The following is a 24,629-nucleotide window of genomic DNA, read 5'->3' on the forward strand; positions in this document are numbered from 1 at the left end:
GAATATGAATACAAAGGAGTAATAAAAGTTACAGGGCCTTACTCTTAAAATTCCAAGCAATCTTCAATACATTAGCACCTGGTATGACTCACTCAACAGTAATAGTAACACCTTCAGATATCTGCACTTGATTCTTCCGTATAGACCCTTGTGATGTTAAACTTTCTGATAACATTCATAACATCTGCATGCCTTTTCTTCATTCTTACATTCTCTTTCCTCTGTAACTCCAACAGAAGTCAAGAAAGCATGAAATATGTGTTCTGGTGCCTCAAATACGGTTCCTTCAAAATCCTGAGTTGTATAGTTACCTTTATTTACATTTATTGCTTGTGCAAACCACAAGGCTGGTGCCTCTTAAGAATAAAACTTAGGAGGAAAACCCTTGAACTCTGATGGATCAAGTAGCAAACTGGTACATCATAAATTCTAGTGCCATACTTCTCCTCTGAAGACTGCTTACCATTTGCTATAAGCACCCCTCTTCCTTTCTAAAAACTTAAGAATTTAAGTGCTACCGTATTCCCCTTTACTAACCTAATAGAATATTCATAACCCAGAACATGACTGTCAGATGAAATTCTTCTCAATCATGTGAAGGTATAAGGGACAATTGAATAGGAGCTTTCTGCTAAAATCGCTTAAGATTTCTTCAAGAATAAAACACAAATGAGTCTCTATGGGACAATTCCTTCTCCTTTCACTTGTACAATGGGTTAGTAGAAATAGCAAATAATAGTAATAATAATAATTGCTTCATATTAACCAATACTTAGAATGTTCTTAATGTTTCTTTTAATACATTGTTTAAAATAACACCCAAAGAATGTATTGTTGCTTTCTCTGATTTCCAGATACAGTATACATAAACAAGGAATGAGAGGGACATTGGTTTTGGTAGTTCTGAAATGTAAGTACAAAGATATAATTAAGACATGTTAAGGAATCAAACACAATCATTCCTTTCTGTGTGTGTGTGTGTGTGTGTGTGTGTGTGTAGCAGAAAGCATAACCTCACAAGCAAGTTCTGCTGTGTCATCTCTGAATAAAGCTCTAATTGCTACCTATTATAATCAAGACTAAACCCACATCCCTCACTCCACAATGGCACTGAGCTAGTTGATCCAATCTGGTCCCTTATTCAACTAACTACATAAGGTCCATGCCAGGCTTGCGTGCTGTCTCTCATTCTCCAAGAAAACGACAAGCTAACGATTCTTTCTCAAGGTTTTTCACAAAAAGTTTCTTTCTCCACTGATGAAGATGTTCCCCTTTGTCACTTGTTTGTAGAAGATATGTCCACTGTCTCAAAGAATTTCTCTTAATCGCTTCACACTATTTTTCTTTCTTTGTAACATATTTGTTATTTATTCCCCTGTTTGTGTCTCTTCTAGCTTCTCATACTACACACCCATGGCTCAGCTGTACTGTCTAACTCACCATTTGCTTCATCCTCAACATCTATACAGTCTTCACAATCAGTTTGCCCAATTTCGTGGACTGAGTCAGTAAGCAAATGAATGTGTACAAATGCTGTGGACTGTTTTCTGAATCAGCATGTTATCAACAGGAGAAAAAAAAATCGGTAAATCTATTCTGAAGCAAATTCCTTGCTACCAGCAATTTATAGGATGCTAATGACAGTTAGTGATAAGATGAACTTATCCTAACTCAGGATCCATTGTTTTCTACAAATACTATTTTCTGTACCATTATTGAAGATCCTAAGGCTTGGAGATATTTATTTTTGTGTAGAGAATTAGAGCAGAATTCTGTAAAACTTGGAGTTCTTACCAGAGGTATCCTTGTTAAGGCACAGCTAAAACAAAAAGCCCTTCTGTATTTTGCTTCGTGCCCTCACAGTAATGAAAGCATGAGAAGGAGCTTAAAGGAAGCAAACATAAGTTATTTGCTCTCATGTTCCATTTCAAAATATCTGACAGAATTATTCAGTGAATTAAAAAATAAGAAAATATGACAAAGAATAAAGTTTAAGTTGTAAAGTGTAACTGTTTTTTTTTCAAGTTAAATATTCAAGACAGTTCCTTTTTTTTTTTTTTCACAAGTAATTTAAATGCACCATTGAACTTTCATCCATCAGTATCACAGAAATGACCGAGTAGCTTTAACAATTATGATCATAAAGTGGCTAAAATAATGCTGGGTCTGAGTCTGTAATGTCATGCACAAGTCTCCAAAATATGGATGACCAGTGATCATAATTACTAGATTTATAATGCCTTTACCTCATAAAGTAAGGTTTGCTGAGCTGTTGCAATTATCTCTTCATTTGGGAAATGTGTAGTACATTTTAGAGATCCTGAAATCCCAGAATTAATATTTATAAAATGTAAAGTTTTAGCAAAAGTTTAAGATTACTAATTGCCCCCAAATATAAGATCTATATTGTAATAGCCAAAATTTTCAATGGCTAAGTTCTCTCTCAGTATCTTTGTCCTTCATGGCCTTATACGTAATTCCTAAAGAAAACAGAACATTCTAAATAGAATTATGTTTTCAGCGTTATTCCTATGGGCTTTTTTTTTTTTTTTTACAAATATCTTAAAATATCTTAGGAGCCCTCAAAGCATCTGCAACTAAATTTCATATTTCTTCTTCTCTGTCTCCTACCCTCATTTTCAGTTCTCTTTTCTCATATTAAGAAGAAAAGGATAAGGTGACAAGTTGTCATTAAAGAAAAACTCAGCGGTAGCAAAATTCTTAAGGAATTATGCATTCATATTTCTAAAGTTAAGCTGTCTTGAAGCCTTGGGGATGTCTATGCTACATGGAAAGTTAGGAAGGACTGTCCTATTGATGGTAAGAACAAAACAAGAGACGGACTGTGGAACCTTGATCTTACCTAAAGAAGAGATGTATTATTTCCACTAAAATGAGGTCATGCTTCAACAATACCAGTCTTTGGTTGGAAGGCTAAGCCAGCCAGGACAATGAGGTGCAATGCAACTCAGGAAATAGATGTCTGGCTGTTAATAAGAATACACTTTGAGATAAAACATAGCACTGGTATCTTAGCGAGGCAACATGCCCTATCTTTTCCCACAAGTTTTGTTTCTTTTTCTTACTTAAAGTTAGAAGAAACTGCATAGGAAACAGTCCTTTCTCAAAACACTTACTAAGGGCTTTCATCTTCTCCAAAGAATGTCAACATAACATTATGCATGTATTAATAAAAATTTTCATAACATGTGTATATTTAACCTAATCCAAGAATAATAGGATTAAACAAAAGAGCCATTTTTAAGAATGGAATTAACTGAAGTGACTTTGATTCTTTAGGACAGATACCTCTGAAAGATGTTATATATTTAAACGTATTTTTGGAAAAGTTGAGAAGAAATCCAAGATGTTGACAAAGTATCATTATTTGACAACTGGATCTTATGGCTCTTATCTAATAGCTTAAATTTTAATTTAGGAATGAGTTAATTCCATCAATTATTTTACTCAGGAGACTCCATCAAATTAATGGCGTTTACTTGGCAGCAGTCTTAACCATTAGGGTACAAAGAAAGAGAGAGAAGGATGGAGGGGTGGAAAACAGAAGAAGAAAGAGAAGAGAGAATTGTAGTTTGTGATACTGCTGAATTCAGAGCAATAAATGATACATATTTTCTACCGGGAAAGACGGGGGAAGATACCAAATCATTTATTAGGAGAAAATCTATTTCTAAACTTTGTGCAGACAGTTCATGGAAGAAAACCACCCAACAAAAGAAAGCATGCACATTTTTCAGGCCATGTCTTCTGATGTATGATGGGTTCCTCTAGAGGGCTCAGGACTCTTCCTTTGATAGGGAGGGCTCAGTTGGTGAAATCACTATGTGACTTAAATAAGAAAGGCTATACCACTGGGAACAGTGACTTCATATTATTGTTGGCCCAATACATCTTTTTTTTTTTTTTGTGGGCATATGCCTTTTTTTTTTTTTTTTTTTTCAATGCAGTTTATTCAGGAAGATTGAACAATCCTCGGACCCCGGGGAAAGCCAGCCCACAGCTTAAATAGCCTCTGGGTAGCCAACCCAGGCGTGCCACGGGGGCAATGCAGATAGGTCCACATACATGGAAGCAAGCCAGATCCTCAGCCTTAGCCAAATGTGGAGTTGTTCGTGACAGAGAGCACTCACCATCGGGAAGGTGGAAGGCGGAAACCAGCTCCATCTTTAAGGCATAGCATTCCGCAGCTCTCTACAGTTCCCCCTTTTTGTTTTAGACGCATCAGGCAAGAGTAGAGGTCTGATCTCTGATATTAGAAATAAATTGGGACTTTGTACAGATGTTCATTTAGGTGTCATCCACCCAAAGAGCATCAGACCGTCCGATACCTTTTTCTCAGAGGCGGGACCTGGGGCATCAACCCGCATGCAATCAGACATGCTCTTCTCTGGGTCCAAAGCGGCTGACCCTGAGTGCAGTGCTTAGCCTCGCATCCTGAGCGTATCATTTTAGCTTTTTATGGTATCCAACCATGCTTGGGGAGAATGTCCTGCTTCAATGGCTGTAAAGGCCTGAATGATCATGGCTGCATCACACTGTTGTGAGACTCTAATCTTGCATATATACCACAGGCAAACCAAGGAGACCAACACCAGAAGGCCTGCTAACGCTCCCATGCCCGCCCATTCCTTCAGATGATTCATGGCTGCAGCAATACATGTTGATAATCCTGTGGCTAGTCCTGCGTCCACTCCGGTAGAATTTACTGTGACAATGGCCACTCTCAGCTGCTCCATCGTAGTATCGAATTCTCCAGTCCCAATTACCTAAAATATACCTCGACAATTGTTTAGACAGATTTGCAGCGCAGGAAAAATTCTCATGTTGTATGCTAGTGACACAAAGTCCAGCATACTTTCATTGACAGCCAGGTTGAGCGATTTGCCATAGGGTATCAATTTGCTCCTGCAAGAGGTCAATCCTCTGATTGAACACCATCAAGCTTCCTTTTAGTTGAGCATTAATTCCTTTATGTACAACTAAGGCATGAGCTACATTGGCTAAATGATTATTCAGGGTCTGAGCAGTCTGCCCAGTATGACTCATGGCTAATGCCCTGGTGGTAGCTCCAACAGCCGTCAATGAGATGGTAGTAACAATGGTGGCTGTAGTTCCAAGATCCCTTTTCTGTCTGAAGAGAGTCATAGCGTGAGGGGCATCAATGGGCATAGGCACCCAGTGAGGCATGCGAGTAACCAGGGCATACCTAAGGCCCAATACATCTTAAAAGCGATTTAGGTAAGCATACAGTGGCACAGGTGGGAACTAGAATAATTTTAATAAATCAACTCTAAAGATGTTTCTGTGTTTGATATTGTTTAATATTTATGTATCAGGATACTTAGACTGGTAGATACAAACTTAATTTTCATGCCTCTGGGTTAAACATGGGGTAAATGGATTCACAGAAAGTAGAAGCAGGGAAAGGTGTTGCTTTCACACTCAGTACTGGCTGGTAAGACTAATTTTGTCTCCCTTCTAAAAAGAAAAAAAAAAAAAAACTTTGTGTTTGCTTTCTTGCTGTATTGCGGCGCATGCATTGAATTTGTCATTATTCTCAGATTAATTAGGCAAACTGGATGTCTCCTGAAAACTTTAAGAAAAAAACTTCCCTGTAAAATTTAGTTGTTTTCTGACACAAACGCTGCCAACGGCACCTTCTGGCTAACTCATTCTGAGATTTTCACTGTGCTTACTCTCATCGTCACTATTCCAGCCAGGAACATCCCCTTACATGGCAGTCTGCTAAGGCATTTTCACTACAAGCATTTCCCAGGCTATTGCTTGGAGCTGGGTGGGGCTCAATGGGAACACAGACTCAGCACAGGGAGACCCAAGCTTCAGTCCCTGCATCAGAAAACCAAAATGGGCAAAAGCAGTTTGACATTCATCTCTCCCACTTTCGGGTTGTGGGGAAACAAGTTATCAGCCATACAGAAACTCATTAGAGCACCACGTGCTGCCGGTCAAGAAATATGTCTACAGTATTTCATCTCACAGGAAGGCACCAATCATAAGAATAGATATTTTATCTGCAGTTATAAAAAAGTAAAAGCTTTGATTTAATAAACAGTGTCTCTAATGTTGAGGCCATATTGGTGTTTTTTGGTTTTTGCACCACAACTGTCTTTTAAAGAAACATATGTAAATAAGAATTTCATGTGTGGGCAGGACCTCCTTGCTACTACATTGGTTAGACTAGAAATATCAGGTTGGTGCAAGCATGTACAATGCTAAGTATTAATTCTACTTTCTTTGAATGTATCTATTTGGAATGAAGACAAGTGTTTCCTCTGGATGAGAATTGTTTTGACAGAAAGGCATAGAAGATGGAGCAATCTATCCTTGTGTCTGACTGATGCTTTTTCCCCACACAAACTCCCTATAAGCAGAAAAGAATTGAAGACGATGGTACATTTTATGTAAGACATAAAAAGCAGCTGCAGAAGCAACCCCAATGACATTGTTAGGATAAAGGTCACACCCTAGTATGGAACACATGGAAGAAGTGGAGGTTCTGTAGCATAGCATTTCCTTTAAGAGACCAACCTGTGTTCATGCTAGGTAGTTTTAAATGGGTCTTATCTTTGTGTTATGACACAGGCTCTGAGAAGATATCAAGAAAGCAACTAAGGAGTAATTTAACACTATGGATCCAACGTAGGCACACAGGAAACCTCTGTAAACCTCTGCATTTACTGACAAAGAGTATTTACAAAGGACCATTTCACTTTTTGGAATCCACTAACGACAGCATCCAGAAGTAACCACAAGATTTCTTTCACATTTACTGAAAAACAACTCCCATCTTAACAGCTCCACAGTAGTTAGGTACTTAAGTTTCCTGTGAGAGTACTAAGAAATCTCCATTCTTACAGATACAATTGCATACTGAGTAACATTGATGCAAGTTGCTTTAAACTATCTTCATACTGCAAGTGTTTTCACAGGCTATTCATTATGAAGTTAAAAGGCAAAGTATGCAAGGAATTACTCTTTTAACTAAATATAGTTTAACACCTCTTGCATTCAGCACATCGCCTCCTTTTTGCTACCTTTACGCAATTCTTTCTTATTGTTGCAACATATTTATATTTTTAAGTATTTTTCCTATTTAAGTTTAGAAGGTGGGAAGAAACTGAGCCAAAGTTTAAAGACTTCTTCAAGATAAAACCTGCACATTTTATCAAATAAGATATGAATTGCACAAAGATATAAACTGCAGTACATCCTTTAAGAGAAAGATTTAAACTGTATCATATATGTAATAATCATCTTTCAACACTTTTAAACAGACCTAATAGTACAAACGCAGCACAAACATTAATTATTTCAAAATTTGTCCTCACATCTTAATCAGACTAAAGGTTTTTAACTTGGTCAGGGTCTCCCATCTCCTTTTCATTTCAGAAAATTTGACAATTTAAAACATACTTCCTTTTAAGGCTTAATCATTATCAAGCAATGCTTTGATATGATATGACATTCTCAAATGACTAATTAGTTTATTCTAAATTAGTCTGATTTATCCTCCTTTTGGCTGTTAAGAAGTTGCAGCCAGTCCTGATGAGACCTGATAGGCTAGGGTCAAATAGAAGTGGAGGAGGACCTCCCCTATTAAGGGACTAGGGAAAGGGTACATAGGAGGAGAAGAGGGAGGATGGGTGGGACTGAGAGGAGATGAGGGAGGGGATCACAGCCAGGATAAAAAGTGAATAAATTGCAATAAATAATTAATGTAAAATTTGAAAAAGAAGTTATAAAGACATTCTTTTTCAGATATAAGGGAATCTAATTAGAAAAACTGGTCTATACATTATTTTGATAGTATAAAAATCAATACAAACTAGGTAAACCACATGTAATTAAAGGACAAGTAGATGCCTATGAACTTAAAGCTAAATACACAAATGAGTTTCAAATATGTTTTTGGGGTAGAGCATTTTTTTTCCAGCTAGTAAAAGTGTTTAGCTTCTGCTCACAAACTTCCCAAGGGCATCACAGTAGAGAACACAAGCACCTCCCACAAGGAATGAGAAGCTGTCTTTACCTCTAAGTATCTGAGAACCCAGACACAGGTTCACACTTTGAGGCATAAAACTCACTCTTACACTACTAACCTCACAGGTCTTTTCACACATACATTTCCTTCCTCCAGAGCGTTGCCACAGCCACAGGCTTGATGCAGCTACATCTCATTAACCTTGTTTTGGATTACATGCCAGGTCTGGATTGTCAGCATCTCAGTGGGAGACATAGGTCATAATGCAGCTACATCCTCATTTTAAACTTTTAGCAAAATTCTCTGCCTCCTTCTTTGCGTTCCTCCCTTCTTCTCCCCCTCCCTTCTTCCCTCTTTTTTTTCTCCCTACTGAATATATACATGAGGGTAACTCTCCATTTTGATAGCTATCTGTCAATTTGTAACTATTTTCTAAGTTTTGAGAGTTGGGTTAGATGCAATGGAAGTCAGTGTTGATCTTCAACCACATATGCTTACTCTCTGTGACAAAATAATTCTGATAACGTTTTCAGCAGCTAATGAACATCCAGTTAAATCATGAAAACTAACAATCATCTTCTCTGTAACCTTAGATGCCATAGGGGTTTCTCTCATCTGTGGAGCTAAACTGGCACCAGATACCTTCCTTGAGTTAATTTCTTATCTCTTGAGAAAGCTGATTTATATTTATTTTTTATTTATTTATTTATTTTTTTTAATGTGCACAAAATTTTCTCTGGATGGTCGATCATTCCTCTCAGGTAACAGCAGTGTGCTACAGAAATACACAAAACACTGGTCTATGGGTGAGGTCAGACTGGGGTGGGGTTAGGGGGTGCATTCTCCGTCTGATGGAACACAGTACCAACAATGTAGCCTGCTTTGCCAGCCTACTGGGCCGACAATCTTCATCTGCTCCTCTGCTCCAGCCCAACTTCAAAGGTTCTTGCTAAGGAAGGTTGAGGAGCCACTGTGCCAGATCAAAGCCACCGTCATTTCAACTGAGAGCTACATGCTTCCATTTTATCTGCCCCGTTTTTCAACTCTTCCACAGCGACTTCAAGGCAACTTAAAGCAAGTTCAGAAACTATATGATGCAGCAGTGGTGCACCTGAAAAATTATCAGTGCTACTCCTAGAGATGACATGTGTGAGTCTGCTTTGGGACTAGGGGATGGTTGCCAGAAGTAAGTTAAATAGGACCATTAGAACCCAACCTGTGCTGTCCTATAATGAAACTAGCTTATAGTCAATTCATAATTCCTTTCACCTAAACCGACTGAATCTCACAGTGCAAGACCTTGGCTATTTGCTAGGCACTGGCATCTGGCCAACTGGAGTTATTTTTTTTAATTTTTGTTTGTTTATTTTTCTCTTTTCTAATTAAGTTAAAAAGATGAATTATGCCGTCAGTGTGGGCTCAGTGCAGGATTTATGATTCTTCTAATCTTCCTTTAAGTAGTTAACCCTTTCTAGCCTGGCGGCAGTGCGCAAATATTCCTCTGCTGTGGTTTCTCCCTTTCCCTCTTTAACCCACATATCCTTGTCAATGATAGTCAACTGAAAGGAAAAGGAAAAGAGGATTTCCATGGCAAAAGTTTCAGAATCGTGGTTTATCACCTCGACCTTCTCTCTGGGCTCCCCTTCCCCTTTCCCCTCTGAACTTCTAGTTCTCAGCTGCTTGGGGATGGTAGAAGCGCAAGCGCAAAAGTGCCAGGCTAGACAGAGCCAGTCTCTCCAGTTGATAAGGCTATCAAGGTACCCTGGTGCTGGGTCGAAGACCTTCTCTGTCGGAAATGCCCCCCAGTGCTTCTCTTCTGGCTACTCAACCCAAGTCAGCCCCAGAAAAAAGAGAGAGAGAGAGAGAGAGAGAGAGAGAGAGAGAGAGAGAGAGAGAGAGAGAGACGCAGTCCAGGAGGGAGTGAGCACTGACACTTCTCCCTAGATACACAGCTGAGGAAGTTAACCAGGAGCTAAGTTGGGAGAGTAATTGCCTATGGCGGAGAATCAGGAGGCTAAAGCTCTCAGCTGAGAGCCAGCGCCAAAGGGAGTCTCAAAGAAATGCGAATTCTCATCCAACATCTGCAGCGCTTGGGATGGCCGAGCAGAAGCCAAAGCCAAATCCAAATGTTCCCAGGGGAAAGGGGACAGACAAAACCAGGACCTAAAAACGACCAAGGGTAAAATGTCGGGGCGCGGAACACTCTGGCACCTAGTTCAGAAACCCTCCAATAACCCTCTCCCCCCCCCAGGAGTCTAGCGCACAGTGGCCAGCGGGTCCCGGGAGCGGAGCTGCCAAGGACTTAAGTTTCACAGTTGTCTGGCGGCATCACCCCTCAAGAAAGCCGAGGGAGGAAACGGGGAGGAAGGGGGGGATCGCGGTCCTTACCTTGGTTGGCTCCCACGGTCAGCACCCCGGTGTTAGGCAATAATCCCGAGAGAGTGAGGATGGCAAGGAGCAACTGGGACATGATGGTCTCCCCGGTGAGCCGGTGCTGCAGACTGCCCGGCGGCACCCTCCGCCCGGCCGCGGCGGCTGGCAGCCTGGAACGGAGCCGCGTCATTTACAAATGTCACTGGAAATCCCTGGTCGGTGGGTCCAGCCGGTCCGCCTTGCTCTGCCAGGAGCAGGATGTGGAAGGTGTGCGAAAGCGCGCCTGCGGAGAGCGTGCGAGCGCCAGCCCGGCGCTGGGTGTCTGGACTTTCCGATGCAGGATACGTCTGATCTTACATCACGCAAGAGGGGCAGAGAGATGCCCGCCGATGGGAATTCACTATTAATCACCGAGGCCTCAGCACTCCCCTCCGTCGCCCACAGAAATCACATCTATTACTAGTAAGAGGCGGTTAACACGATGGGGAAACGGCAGCAAATGAGAGCCCCACAGATCACTGCTCCTTCAGCCTCCTTGAAGGGAAAGTAACTCCGCGGTGGTTCTGTAGGGATCCGGGTCCTTAGCTAAAGACGGACCGCAGAGGGTCAAGCAAAGCAGGTTCCAGAAAGCAGCGCCAGCCAGCTGAGATGTCCCCACTCTTGAGCCTGGCAAACCGCTTCTCAGGCAAAGCTGATTTGATGTCTGGGCTGTACAAGGAAGCGTCCTTCCGGAGAAGCCAATGCAAGCCAGGACGTTGTTTCTCTTAGGGAAATGGTTTCCTCCACTTGACAGCTCGCAGAGCATTCCCAAGTGCACTAGTAACTTTTATGCTGAGTGGCACTTGGGGACAGAGATGCAAAATTAGTGACTCAGCAGAAACAAAACAAAAATGTCTAAAGTCACTAACCATTACAATTACACACACACACACACACACACACACACACACACACACAGTAAAGGTAAGTACAAAAAGCAGGTCCAATTTAAGCAAGGGGTTCTACCTCAGTTCTCTGTTTAAAGGAATATTATCCGAGCCAATTCAAGGTTGCGAGGTGGTTTGTGTCATTTTTATTTCCTACATTGCACTGACAGTCTGAGAACTTTCTGAAACAATGAGATGTATCAAAATGAATCTGTAGAATATTTACTCCCATGTATGTATAAGGGCACATACACAACAATTTAAGCTGATTTAGTTACCATTTAAGAGTCACAGTGGCAAGCCTGGTGTTTATAACTTAATTCACTGTGCAGAAATGGTTTTTGGGTTATTTTAATATCTGATAACTGAAGGCTTACTTTCTTCACAGCAGTGTCAGTATCTTGTCTCTGACAAAAAAAATCTTACATTTTAATATTTTAAAACCAGATGCCACACCTTTAATCTCCAAGCACTCTGGATGCAGAGGCAGGTACATGTCTCAGTTACAGGACTAGGAGTTGTAGGAGAGCCAGGGCTTCACAGAGACACTCCTTTTCAAAAAAACCAAATACAGAGAACTCCAAGAAAAGAACAACAACAACAAAAACAAACAAAAATCAAAACAACAACAACAAAAACAAACAACAAACAAAACAAAACAACAACAACAAAAAAAAAAAACGAGCCAGAGACTACTTAGAGTAGGAGGAGCAATAGACTTCTTATATTGCCGAGCTTAAAAACTTACAGGTAGCAGGAGAAATATGTCCTAGAAATGACCATTAAAATCTCAAGAGCCATCTTTGGCAGTCCAGAATAGGAGCCATTAAGATTAGACTGAACCAAAGTGCACAAAGGAAACTCTGGAGGACAATGCCAGGCATCTGGAAGATGAATCTTTTCATTCTTACTCTGATCATATGTGTGCCTTTTATTCTACATTTTTTATTTCAAATTGAAAACTTTCATGTTTACTTTGCCTTCTGAAGTTAGTTATTCAGGACTCACTACATATAACATTTACAAGTGTAAGATTTTTTTTTTCATCTAGTTGTTAAACATAATATCCCTGAGAATTTTCAGTTATATAATACTAGTCACCAAATAGGAAGGGAACTTTCTTTTAATCTCATTTAAAATTTTCACAAACTTAGGACTAAATGACATTCAAAAGAATGGTAATTACGAATGCAAAGTAGTGTTTACCAAGGGTCAACAAGACATCTGCAGTCGCTTGAATACATATGCTCTGGGACAGACTGAGTAGCTCTCTTTCCTACATAATTCCAATGAGGCAACTAAGGTATAAACTACAAGAAAGTTTCCACCCCATTTGCAATTCTCTACAAAAAAAGGGGGGGGCATGCCCAAGAGCCAGGATGAAGACACCAGATTCCTTGTTTTCCAAGCTGCTCTAAGCTGTCCACCTTGTCTGTAGAGACAAGGTGAGGTAGCTACTCATTGGTCTCCATAACACAAACAGCCTTGGGAAGGGAAATTGGGGAGAGACAGTCAGCTCAATGAAAGCCCAGGAGATTTCAGCACACTGCACTCTGTGCAGGCAGTCCTCCAGGAGAATGAGCCTAGGAATGCAGCAGAGTGAAAGCACCTGGGTCTTTTTTTTTTCCAGTTCCTTTGACAAATACACACACACAACTCTCTCTCTCTCTCTCTCTCTCTCTCTCTCTCTCTCTCTCTCTCTCTCTCCCTTCCTTCAATAGAGAATATTGAAACTGTACTGACCAAACACAGAACAGCAAAGCAGAAAAGAATTAAAAAAAAATAAAAGCTCAACCCATCGTTTGTGAATAGCACATCACTCAAATTAGTGCTACAATCCAACACAAGCCTGTGCAGAAGTTCAGGTCTATGGGGCAGTTTGCCGGCTGGTGAAGAGTAGTAGCTCATTGTACCTGATTTCCACTAAGCCTTTTCTGTAAAATGCAAGTGGAGAAATATTAGCGTAAGACAGCAGCAGATGTGGTTCCTACAGCAAGAGTAGGAGAAAAACTCCTCCAGCAGCTCGGCAGGAGTGTGTACACATTGCCCAGACCCCTGCTAAGTGAGCACACACCTGCAATGAAATGCTTGTCTGTGCTGGATACTTTAGAAAGAGGTGCACGCTCACGGCCCAGTTAATACAAATGATCGGTTCCTTCAGAATGCATAACAAACAGGCTAAATAGAAAACAACAGGACTTCATTGCATCAGGAATGAAACAAGGCCATTTTTGAAATGACATAGGAGGAAATTACCCACCTCACATCAGATCATTTTCATGGAGTGGTTCTTCCAAAGATCTGTTGGAAACAACCAATTTATCACAAGACATGATTATGAGTTCTGCTTCAGTTCACAGATGACTAAATTTGGGCTTAAATTAAATAATGTATCCCTAAGTTTTAAGAATCCATGTACTTGAATTGAGTATAAATATAAAAGTAATATTAACATAAATTTCTGAAAATATTTTATTTCTCTATAATATATGCTCTCTTGGAAAAGAAAATTAATAAACTGTTCTATTGGTGAAAAAGAAATGGCTAGCCCCTATTTTTTATGACCCATTATAATTTTATTATAATCAGATATTAACACTGACAAGTGAAGTAAATTTTCTCAAACTATAGAATATAATCCACTTTCTCAATGAGATAAATTAAAATGCGATCAATTACTCCTCCCTTACGGTTTACGACAATGGTGATTATTGAGTATTGGCCAGTGGCACTCCTACATTTTGTCTTAGAGCCACCCCTGACTGCCTGGGATAAAACACCATGTTTCCTTTCGCCTGATTGTCACGGGTACTCTTGGGGATTTTCGCTCTCTGTGGTGCCATGTCATGCACTTCCTTACCTCAGTTGTGAATGAAAAAGAGGTGTGTCCAAACAACACACCGAGGATGGCAGCTTCTCACTAAAGAGGTGTATGCAGGACAGCTTACCCCAAAGCTGGTTGCTAGGGAGCTGGGGATCTACACAATCTCTGCCTCAGGGTTCTGAGGTTCTCCCACTCTGCTTCTCCACACACACACACACAAAAAAAAAAAAAACTGCCAAGTTGCCAAGGAGTAACACAGGAGGAGATAGTGGGGGTCTGTAGGAGGAGTTGGAGAAAGAGGAAATGGAAAGGAGGATGACTTAAGAAACATTATCCATTATTGCATCATCAATGCTTTAAAATTAAAAAAAAAATCTCTGGGCAATACCTTACCTTGAAAGCTGAGATTTGTGATAGTGTATGAATTGTGGCATTTTTATGCTTTGTGCATTTGTTAGTGGTTCACATCAAACATGGATTCTTTAGGTAGTATAATTTTCCAACTGGGATTTGAGGATTTGATTGAGATAAATAAGATTTTGATGTATCTTAAGTGCCACCATTTGCCAAGTATTCAGAGTTGTACCTTTAAAAGAAAGATGAGACCCAAATCTCTCTAATGTTGCCTTCTCTTTATGCCTGTGTTTCTTTTTTTTTTCACAAACATTTTTGTAAATATCTTAAAATAGATATGAGAAAAAGCCTAACTAAATGACCACCACAACCTTTGAAAGACAAATACTTTTAAGACACATTTGATTGTTTTAGATTTCCCTTGACTCTTGATGAATAAGCTTCTAACATCAGGAAGGCAAATTTGAGATATTAAAAATGCATCATACTTTTTCTCTTCATAGATTGTATTTCATAATTATACAGCTTTCAGATACAACTTTTATTTTGCACTTTTGATATGTAGTCAGAAGGTACAATACGTAATAACTTAGTTTCATATGTGGATCATACAAAAATGTGAAAGGTTTACCAAATATTCTCTCTCTACTCATGAGGTAGCTGCTTGATGGTTGAGGTCAGGTATTCACGAGAAGCCTGATCCTTGGTGCTTTTAGACACTGAAATTCTTGCAGAACTGTGAAGACTGCCTTTCTTCCTCGATGCTGGAACAAAAACCTTACTGAGATCTGTGAGGGAAGTCTGCCAGTGACATGGAGCAAGATACACTTTGAATATAGCCCTGTGGCATTGCTCTGCCCAGTAATACTGACCTCTGTTCTTTTGGTCATTGTTTTTCTGCTCCATAATTATAATTAAGAACTTTTAGGTTGCTGGAAGTGGGAGGAATATTCAAATCATCTATTGCAATTCACCACATTCATCTAATGAAAGCTTTAAGATAGGAAAGGTGAGTAGTCTGATATTATATGCATATCTTACTAATGGCCAAATTTGCCCTTGAATATTATTGAATATTACGTCTAACTACTAGATCTTATAACCGGTCTTTCTCATATTCCTTTAGAGTTTTCTCCTTAAGTGGGATGGTAGCTTAGAGAGTTTGAATGTATTCACTCAGTAGAGATATGAATATGTTCTATACTTATTCAGTACATATACCAATAAGGATTATATATGTGGTCTTTGAATGAAATGGATATGTAACCAAATCAAACACCCTTTATGTGATAAATAGCTCACTTTCCAGAATCCTCTAAAAAACCACATTTTCAAACATCCTTGCTGACATAAACAAAAAGGTAGGGTGGAGGACTATTATGAAGAGAAACTCACAATATCACTATCATATGCTTTCCGGGAACTTTGTCGACAAACTTTGAATAAGATGGGACTCCTGTTGCCACTGTGTTCTGTGAGATTTCGGATTCAGATGACACATATCAAGGCCTTTTAAGGCAGGGACAAGTTTTGTCAGCAAGCACATGCCACTTAATGATCTACAACCAGGTTACTGTCCCAAGTCAAGCAGAATTCATCACATACCCACAGGTTCTCAGTAGTAATGTTACAGATTCATCAGTTCCTGGGGACCATCTTCTGTTGCGGAATCTTACAGCACAACATGACAAAAAAAAAATACGGGAAGCCTTTATTTATTATGCTGTCCACTCATTTTCACTTTATTCTGTTTTATTGGAGACTTATTTGCAAGCCTTTCAATACCTTAGTTAATTTATATTTAAAAATTAAAACTATGAACTTAGCCATATATTTCTTGGGTTTTTTTTTTTTTCCGGCATAGCTTTTAGCATTTTGTATTTCCAACCAAACACTTTTAAAAAACCCTTTCTCTGCGGATTTCTCCTGTAACAGGCACCTAGAGACACCATGCTGCTGATTAATGGCTTTTCGCTGTTTCCACTGCACCTGTTAATCTTTCCTGTATCTGCTGTTCTCCAGTCGGTCTGTCATGGAGCACATCCTTGCATCTGAGATAAACAGGGTAGCACAATGACAAAGACAGCGGGCAGGCCTGAACATCAGAACGAACAGGCATGGAAAATATGATCCTGAACTTCAATAGCAGGTGTTGATGCGACCATGTAGAGTGCCTGTCGGTGCAGTATTTTAAGCTAGTTTCAGTGGGGTTTTCTGTTTCTACTTCATGACGGGGTCACTTTGTTACATTTCAATTCCTGACCAGAGTAATTTGTTTTTAGTTGTTTCATTAGAAACGGCCCCTCTAAAGCAAATTAAAACAAGAGACACCAAATAGAAGTAAAAATCAGAAAGAAGTAAAGAAAAGAAACAGCAACAAGAGTCATCAGACATTTCTTTGAAGCATGCCTGACTTAATTAAAGCAGAAACTTGTCTTGGGAGGCAGTCACATCTCCACTTGGGCACAGTGCCTGTCAGTAGTAAGTACTAAATAAGTGTGTGTTAAGTAGGTTTTACTTGAGTCACCTTTTAACAGTTTTATTTGAAGAAAAACTTACAAAACATTTTCCCCCAAAACATTATTTTTTTTAAGTAAAAGAAAATCCATTCTCTTACACAAAAAATATCTCTTGCCCTCTGAAAGTGTTTTTCTGCTATGAAAATTATACTTTTTAATCACCATAAAAACTTAAATGCAAAGGAGCTTTTTAGCCCAGAACAGAATGCCCTAATTTTATGTCAAGCCTTTCTTTGTAGGAAGAAAAATAGTGACATTTGGACCCAGATATATTTATCAAGATTTGTGAAAATGTGTGATTTTATGCATGAATCCTGGCAAAGTTAAATTATAGTTGAAAGACCATTAAATGCTTTTATGACTTTCCATTGCTACAGTCTGCATTGTAAATAGACTTGGCCAAGGATATCATTCATAGCATTCTGCAAATTCCACTACAGAAGCACCACAAAAAAATGAGATATGATATATTGTTTTTCACATTGTATTATATGCAGATGCAAAGACAAAGTCCACATGCAGAAGCTTGCTTGAGCAGAAGACCAAGGCCACCATGGACTCCTCAGGGATCCTCTTCCCTTGCTAAGACATTGCCAGTGCCCTATTAGTTGTGTGCTTTCAGGTATACAGCAAAACCACCGAATTTTCCCTTTATTCTTTTCAAAGGCAAGTGGATGGTGAATAGGAATTTGAGAAGTGGCCCTTGTGTTCTTTACCTGTCTTTAAATTGAATTACAATTAATAATAATGATAATAGTAATAATAATAGTAATAATAGAATTGTGTATGCCTATAAGACCAAACACGGACGTACACACCAGAGAATTATAAAACTGACAAAACATTTCATTAATTTTCATTTTTCATCAAAAAACTGATCCAGTTAAATAACATCAAAGGACAAGAAAGACAACCCTAAAAGGTAACATGTTCCACTGTTCATACAGAATAAAATGAGCTAAAGTATACCTAATCTCCAGACCTGAATTAGGCTAGGAATTTTCTAGGACCATCCATGTGTCAAACAATGTACCATATAGTATTAGGGATACTGTGACAGCAAACAACTGACTGTCAGCTCAGAAGCCAACCCCACTTCCTTATCTCCCTCCACATAACCTGAAACAGTAAGGTATTCCACAGCAAATCGAGGATGAACTTCCTAATAAAAATAACTTCCTATAAATTAAAAAAAAAATTCTCGGAAGAAAATTCTAGAAATATCCCTTCAATCTGTGTCAGTGTCAAGACAACTTAGTTAAAATCATTCACCTTTTGTTCTTTGAAGTTTCGTAGCTATGAAGTACATCAAGATGCTAAGATATTTCTCAAGTTGCTGCAAGCGATTGCTGACCTCTGTCCCAGTTGGTTCTGAGTGCAACCCACGTGCAGGTATTTACAGTCACAGCAGTGACTCACTCAAACAGGCTGTTGAAGGCTATGATAGTAGCACTTAGATATCTCAAGTTGGCCACTGCCAAGTGGCTCAGCAAGTGACTCCATCATTTCTAAGGGAAACAGGTGAACAAGTGAATGAGGTGCTGAGTTGAGAGCTCTGGCACCTATTTTCAGATCAAAAAACACAAATTAAGTTCCCTTAGGTGGCAGCAGTGGAAATCAAGCACACATGTTCTGCGTGATGAGGACTGTGAAATGCTTCAATGGAAAACTCTCAGTGGGATATTCAGTGGGAGATTAGCATGTAATATGCTTAATAGGATTTATAAAGCTAGCCAGAGGGCATGTAGAGGTCTGGTTTGAAGCTGTCAGGATAAGGGCCATATTAGAATAAAACGGCAACCTCTTTTAAATCACAGGTTCAAAGCCCAAATAAGCTTTTCCCTCTCACCTCTTGAAAATAGTTTTACTCCTTTGGGTGCGATCTGATATTTTCACTTAGAGTTTTATGATGTTTTCAGCATGCAGACACATAGTTCATCTGTGGAAGCATCTGGCCTACCCCTGAAGAGGGATGGGATCTCACCCCTACATCTCCTAACTTCTCCTCTTCAAACACAAAGGAACCAACACTGGCTACATCTTCTCTACGTAGGGCTGAAAAACTGACAGATTATTAAGATAGTATTCAACAGCAATTTCTGTCACCTCTTTTATTGTGTTGTGAAGTCTAGGGTGAGGAGGGCGGTGAGACACTTTACAGTTTTCATTCAGCTCTTTCTAGAAGAAAAATGACAACTATCTGAAGCACTGAACTCCAAGAAGGAGAAGAACTACTTTAGAGTTTGGAGAATGCTGAAAACTCAGCTGTCTACAGCCTGATACCTTTTAGGATAAGAAGGCGCAGAAGGACACTTAATCATACTCTTTAACAGCCTATTGACTCTCATTTCGGAACAGAAATATGCCGAAGAGTATTTTCACTTATTTTGCTCAGTTTTGTTTTATCTACAAAAGGTAATACAAAAAAATGTGCCCAGGGTCTTCCTTCAACCTTCTGAACATAATCTGAATCAGGAAAAATTCAGGGTTTTTTGTTCACAGTACTTGACTGCCCCCTATCGGACACTTTGATGTTTTTTTTTTTTTTTTATTCTTAAGTTACAAAGCAAGCTTTGTACAATGTAATTTGAGTTTTGACAAATATAAAATAAAGTGGAAAAATGCATTGTGGAGATGATGGTTCTGTCTGTTATGGCCCTTACACACATATGCCTATAAAACACCAAAGTGAAACTGTTAGTTGTTTCTCGGCTTTTGTAAAATGTCCACCAAGGTTGACTTGCAGACATTTCCTTGCAGAACGTTCCTTTTTCAAACCTATGGATTAATTTTCTGTTCTATAATCTTTCTTTTCCTTACAATCATGGTGGGTAACTGAGTGTCTATAATTATAAAAAAAATTAAAAAAAATGAGGGTGTTTGAGGTTCCTTAAGTTCCCAATACATACTCAATAATAACATTAACTACACACAGACAAGAAAGCATAGAGTTACAAGTTGCTGCTATCAAGTGGTATCTGGATGTTTTGGGGGTTTTCTAAGTGTTTTCCCTTATGTGAAAATGTTTTATTTGAATTAGAATTACAGCCTCCTTTCCCTCTCTTAAGCTAAGCCAATGCCACCTACAAGCTGATATCCTCTTTTTCTCTATTATCATTATGCACGTGTGTGTGTATATATATGTGTGTGTATGTGTGTGTGTGTGTGTGTGTGTGTGTATATATATACATAAACATGCATGAACCTGCTGAACTCATTTTGGTTAGTGGTGGGTATACATTTTTTAAAGCTGACCACTGAGTGGGACAGTCAATAATGGGTGAATCTTTGAAGAGTCTAATTCTCCTTACCCCAGCGGGCATTAGCTGTCAATACTGCCCCCAATTTTTATGATCTCCTTTAAGTTTTCTTTATTTTTAGTAGAGCCTGGAGTTGAGAATACTAGCACAAAAGGGAGGCTCATATATTTTAACAATAGCCATCCGTGCTATACTCAATTTGTATTTATCTGGCTAAAAAATATTACAGTACATGACAGGACAAAGACCATGTTTATTCAAAGTGGCCAACTTAGGTGGTAGGTTGTGATTAGACCTTTTTTAAAACAGATTATTAAATTTGTTTTCTATTCAATGTATTTGAATGTAAAAAAAAGCTCTGCTGTTTCTGTCCTTGATGTAGGGGGAAAGACACATTTATACACATAATCTCAGGCTGGGAGCTTTTTAGCTTTAGATTAGTTTACTTTTTGATATAGAAGCGGGCAATGAAAAGTACAGCTCGATTTCCGTTCTCACGTCTCTTCTTTCAGCTCTCGTTTGCTTATTTGAAAGGCGCAGTGCTTAGCATTAGGATTACTCAGAACACACGGAAAGTCACGGTGCTATTGCAAGGGCTTTAATGGTAATGAGAAAATGGGTCTGAAGAGACTATTAAAAGGTGTCCTGCTAAGTGATGTAAGCAAAGGTATGCATAAGGTGCAGCAGCTTGAAAGCACACATTTTAGTCACTGTGAAGCAAAGCCCATTAGTCAAGTGGAGCTTCCACATGACTTTGAATATCCTGCAGCTGCAGTCCTTACAGCAGAGGGAACAGGAACTCCGAGCACACGTTGCCAGATAACAGAAGAAGAGGTGATTGTGTAAAACCCTGAGATCAAAGTTGTCTCTTTGAGGCAGCACTTTTCAGCATGGACCACAGAATTTCACTTTATATAAAGGCAAGGAAAATATATTATTTGAGCATTTCATAAAGAGCCAGGAAAAAAAAATACAATTATTCCCAAAATGCAAGTGAATCATTTTAAAAACTATCACATTCATATTTCTTCATAAACTTTTTGGACCTCTCCTTTCATTTATACATTCTCCATGGAGGAAGTAGATGAATTTTCTTGCCTGCAAAAGTGAGCCTTTTAACTAATAGATAGTAAGTTAGAGAATTCTAGACCATTGAGTGAATTGGTCTAGTTATTAAGTCATTCTTATTGGGGATAACTGCTTATCCCCGATTTCTGCACCTGGATTTTCTAAAAATTACTTAAAAATTTCAAAACAAGACATAGCATTCACCCTGGTTAAAAAAAAATAAGATTTTTTTAAATTTAAATTTTATTTTAAATTACACTTTATTTACTTTGTATCTCCCCTCTAGTTCCCTCCCTCCTCCCCTCCCAATCCCTCCCTTCCTTCCCCTTCTCAATGCATGTCCCTCCCCAAGGAGATAACCTAGAACCCCTGCACAAATGTAGCCCATGGCAGTTCAGTGTCCAAGTGGGTTCTATAGTAATGGGAAGAGGGACTGCCTCTGACATAATCTGATTGGTTTACTTTTTGATCATGTCCTCCTGAAGGGGAAGCAACCTTACCAGGCCACAGAGGAAGACAATTCAGCCACTCCTGATGAGACCTATCAGACTAGGATCAGAAGGAAAAAAAATAAGATTTTAAAATGCGAAGCCTACCCAGGTAGCAATTGCTGACTGGGTCATACTCAAGTCTTCTGTCACTAAGCTCACCCAGGACATGGAAATCACACACGTGGATTTTCTGGATCATTTGCGGCATCCTCAATGACTTGTTTAGTGATTAAGTAATGCCACAACTCTAACTAACTGCACCATCTAACTAGCCATGTTCTGTAGATCTCCCTGCTACTGCCACAGGGGCAAATTGATCTCACATGACACAAAAGATGCAGGAACTCTTAAAAAGCAGTGAGTGACCTCCCATATAAGTGGACTAGGGGAGGAGCATAGGGGGAAGAGAGGGAGGGAGGGTGGGATTGGGAGGAGATGAGGGAGGGAGCCACAGCCAGGATAAAAAATTGAATAAATTGTAATAAATGATAATAATAATATAAAAACAGTGAGTGAAAATGCAGCAAAAAGAACAACAACAAAAATTAAATGTACAAAGTGGAAAAAAATTAGTAAAACAGACTTGGGGGAGCTAGACCTTCTATTGTGAAAGAAATCTCTAGAGCCAGGATTTTAGTTTAACCTTAAAAAAATGGATCTCTCTCTCTCTCTCTCTCTTAATCAACACAGAAATAATACTGGTCTTTCCTGTTTATAAAATGCAAAATAAGCATTAAAATGTCATCATACTTGAGTATTCAAGTGAGATGACTCATAGGGAAAATACTTGAGCATCGTCTTGCAAGGCACACCTGTAATCCCACTAGGGAATTGGATAAAAAAAGAGACCCTGGGGATTCACTGGCCAGCCCATCCTTCTGAATTTGGAAGCTCCAGATTCAGTGAAGACACACAGTGTACACACACACACACACACACGCACACACACACATACACGCACACATACATATATACATACATAAAAAGAGAGAGAAAACAGACAGGAAATAAAAGTAAAAATTTATGCTTTAACATTTTATGTCTTTTTTACACTAGTGGTGAAAATGGTGGTATTACGTCAAGAAAAACATATTATTGTCCTGGAATTTATGGTGTAGCACAGACTGGCATTAAACTTGTCCCATCTCAGCATGCTAACTGCTGAGATGACAGGTGTGAGCCACTGTATCCATTGTTTATCTGATATGATTAACCTAAGAGAACATATAACTTTAGAAAAGGAGAAACTAGAAAAGTACGTAGCTAATAGATGATGCTACCTTGTTTCGTTATGAAAAACTACTGGTAACTAGATACTGAATTTGGAACTCCTGTGCCCGCAGGTCTTTCTATTTTCCCCTTCTTCCATAAGGTTTCCTGCGCTCTGCCCAAAGTTTGGCTATTAGTCTCAGCTTCTACTTCAATACTCTGCTGTAGAATCTTTCAGAGGCCCTCTGGGGTAGGTTGCTGCCATGTTTTCTGTCTTTTCTTACTTCTGATGTCTATCCTGTTTGCCCTTCTGAATTAAGCACATTCTCTAGGGTCCTCTTTGTTCTTTAGCTTCTTTAGGACTATAGATTTCAATATGTTTATCCTATGTTATGCGGCTAATATCCACCTATAAATGAGTATACACCATCTGTGTCTTTCTGCTTCTGGGTTACCTCACTCAAGATAATCTTTTCTAGATCCTACCATTTGCCTGCAAATTTCATGATTTCTTTGTTTTTAATTGTTGCATGGTATTCCACTGTATAAATGTCCCACAGTTTCTGTATTTGTTCCTTAGTTGAGGGGCATCTGGGTTTTTTTCCAGATTCTGGCTATTAGGAATAAAGCTGCTGTAAACATAGTTGACAAATGTCCTTGTTGTATGGTTGAGTATCTTTCAGGTATATGCCTAGGATTAGTATAGCTGGATCTTGAGGTTTCACTATTGCTAGTTGTGTGGGAAAGCACCAGCTTGATTTTCAAAGTGGTTATACAAGTTTACATTCCCACCAGCAATGGAGGAGGAATCCTCTTTCTCCACACCCTCTCCAGCATGTGTTGTCACTTGAGGTTTTGATCTTAGTTATTCTGATGGGTGTACAAACAGAGCTAAAAATCTGGGCCCAGGGGGCCCTGCAGAGACTGTTGCCTCAACCAAGGACCATGCAAGGATGTTCACCTTACTCATATGTAGTCCATAGGCAGAGGTAGTCCATAAGTCTCCATGTGGGTTCCCTAGTAAGGGAAGCAAGGACTGTCTCTGACATGTACTCAGTGGCTGGTTCTTTGATCACCTTCCCCTGGGGGAGGGAAGCAGCCTTGACAGGCCACAGAGGAAGATGATGCACCCAATCCTGATGAGACCTGATAGGATAGGGTCAGATAGAAGCAGAGGAGGACCTCCGTCTTAGTGGATTAGGGGTGGGGCATAAGGGATGAATGAGAGGGATGGAGGGTGGGATTGGGAGATGAGGGAGGGGGCTACATCCGGGATACAAAGTAAATAAATTCCAATAATAATAACAGTGATTTAAAATAAAGAAAAAAGAAATAGAGATAGTTTGAAAGAAGAGGATTAACGAGAGAGGAAAAAGACAGGAAGAGGTATTGGGAGTGCATGAATATGACTGAAATATACTATGTGCATGTATGAAAATGTTAAAACCCATGGGGCCATTCCATTTGGGCCTGCATGTTCCAAAGTCTCTCACATTCTGTGTATGTCTGACTGTGCATTCCTGTATTCGTTCCTATATACGTTAGGAGAAAGCTCCTCTGATGATTATTGAACAAGGCACAG

General features: G+C 39.3%; 1 protein-coding gene across 1 annotated transcript in view; it reads right to left on the reverse strand.

The window, feature by feature from the left end:
- Lrp1b (LDL receptor related protein 1B) overlaps positions 1 to 11,273 on the reverse strand; it is a 2,037,254-nt gene extending 2,025,981 nt beyond the window's left edge. The window contains exon 1 of the mRNA XM_060390094.1: positions 10,412 to 11,273. Coding sequence (XP_060246077.1) covers positions 10,412 to 10,586 — 175 coding nt within the window. The 5' untranslated portion in view covers positions 10,587 to 11,273. The remainder of the gene's footprint in view (positions 1 to 10,411) is intronic.
- Positions 11,274 to 24,629: the final 13,356 nt, after the last annotated feature.

This window comes from Meriones unguiculatus, chromosome 8 (assembly GCF_030254825.1).
Source record: "Meriones unguiculatus strain TT.TT164.6M chromosome 8, Bangor_MerUng_6.1, whole genome shotgun sequence".
Lineage (NCBI taxonomy): Eukaryota > Metazoa > Chordata > Mammalia > Rodentia > Muridae > Meriones > Meriones unguiculatus.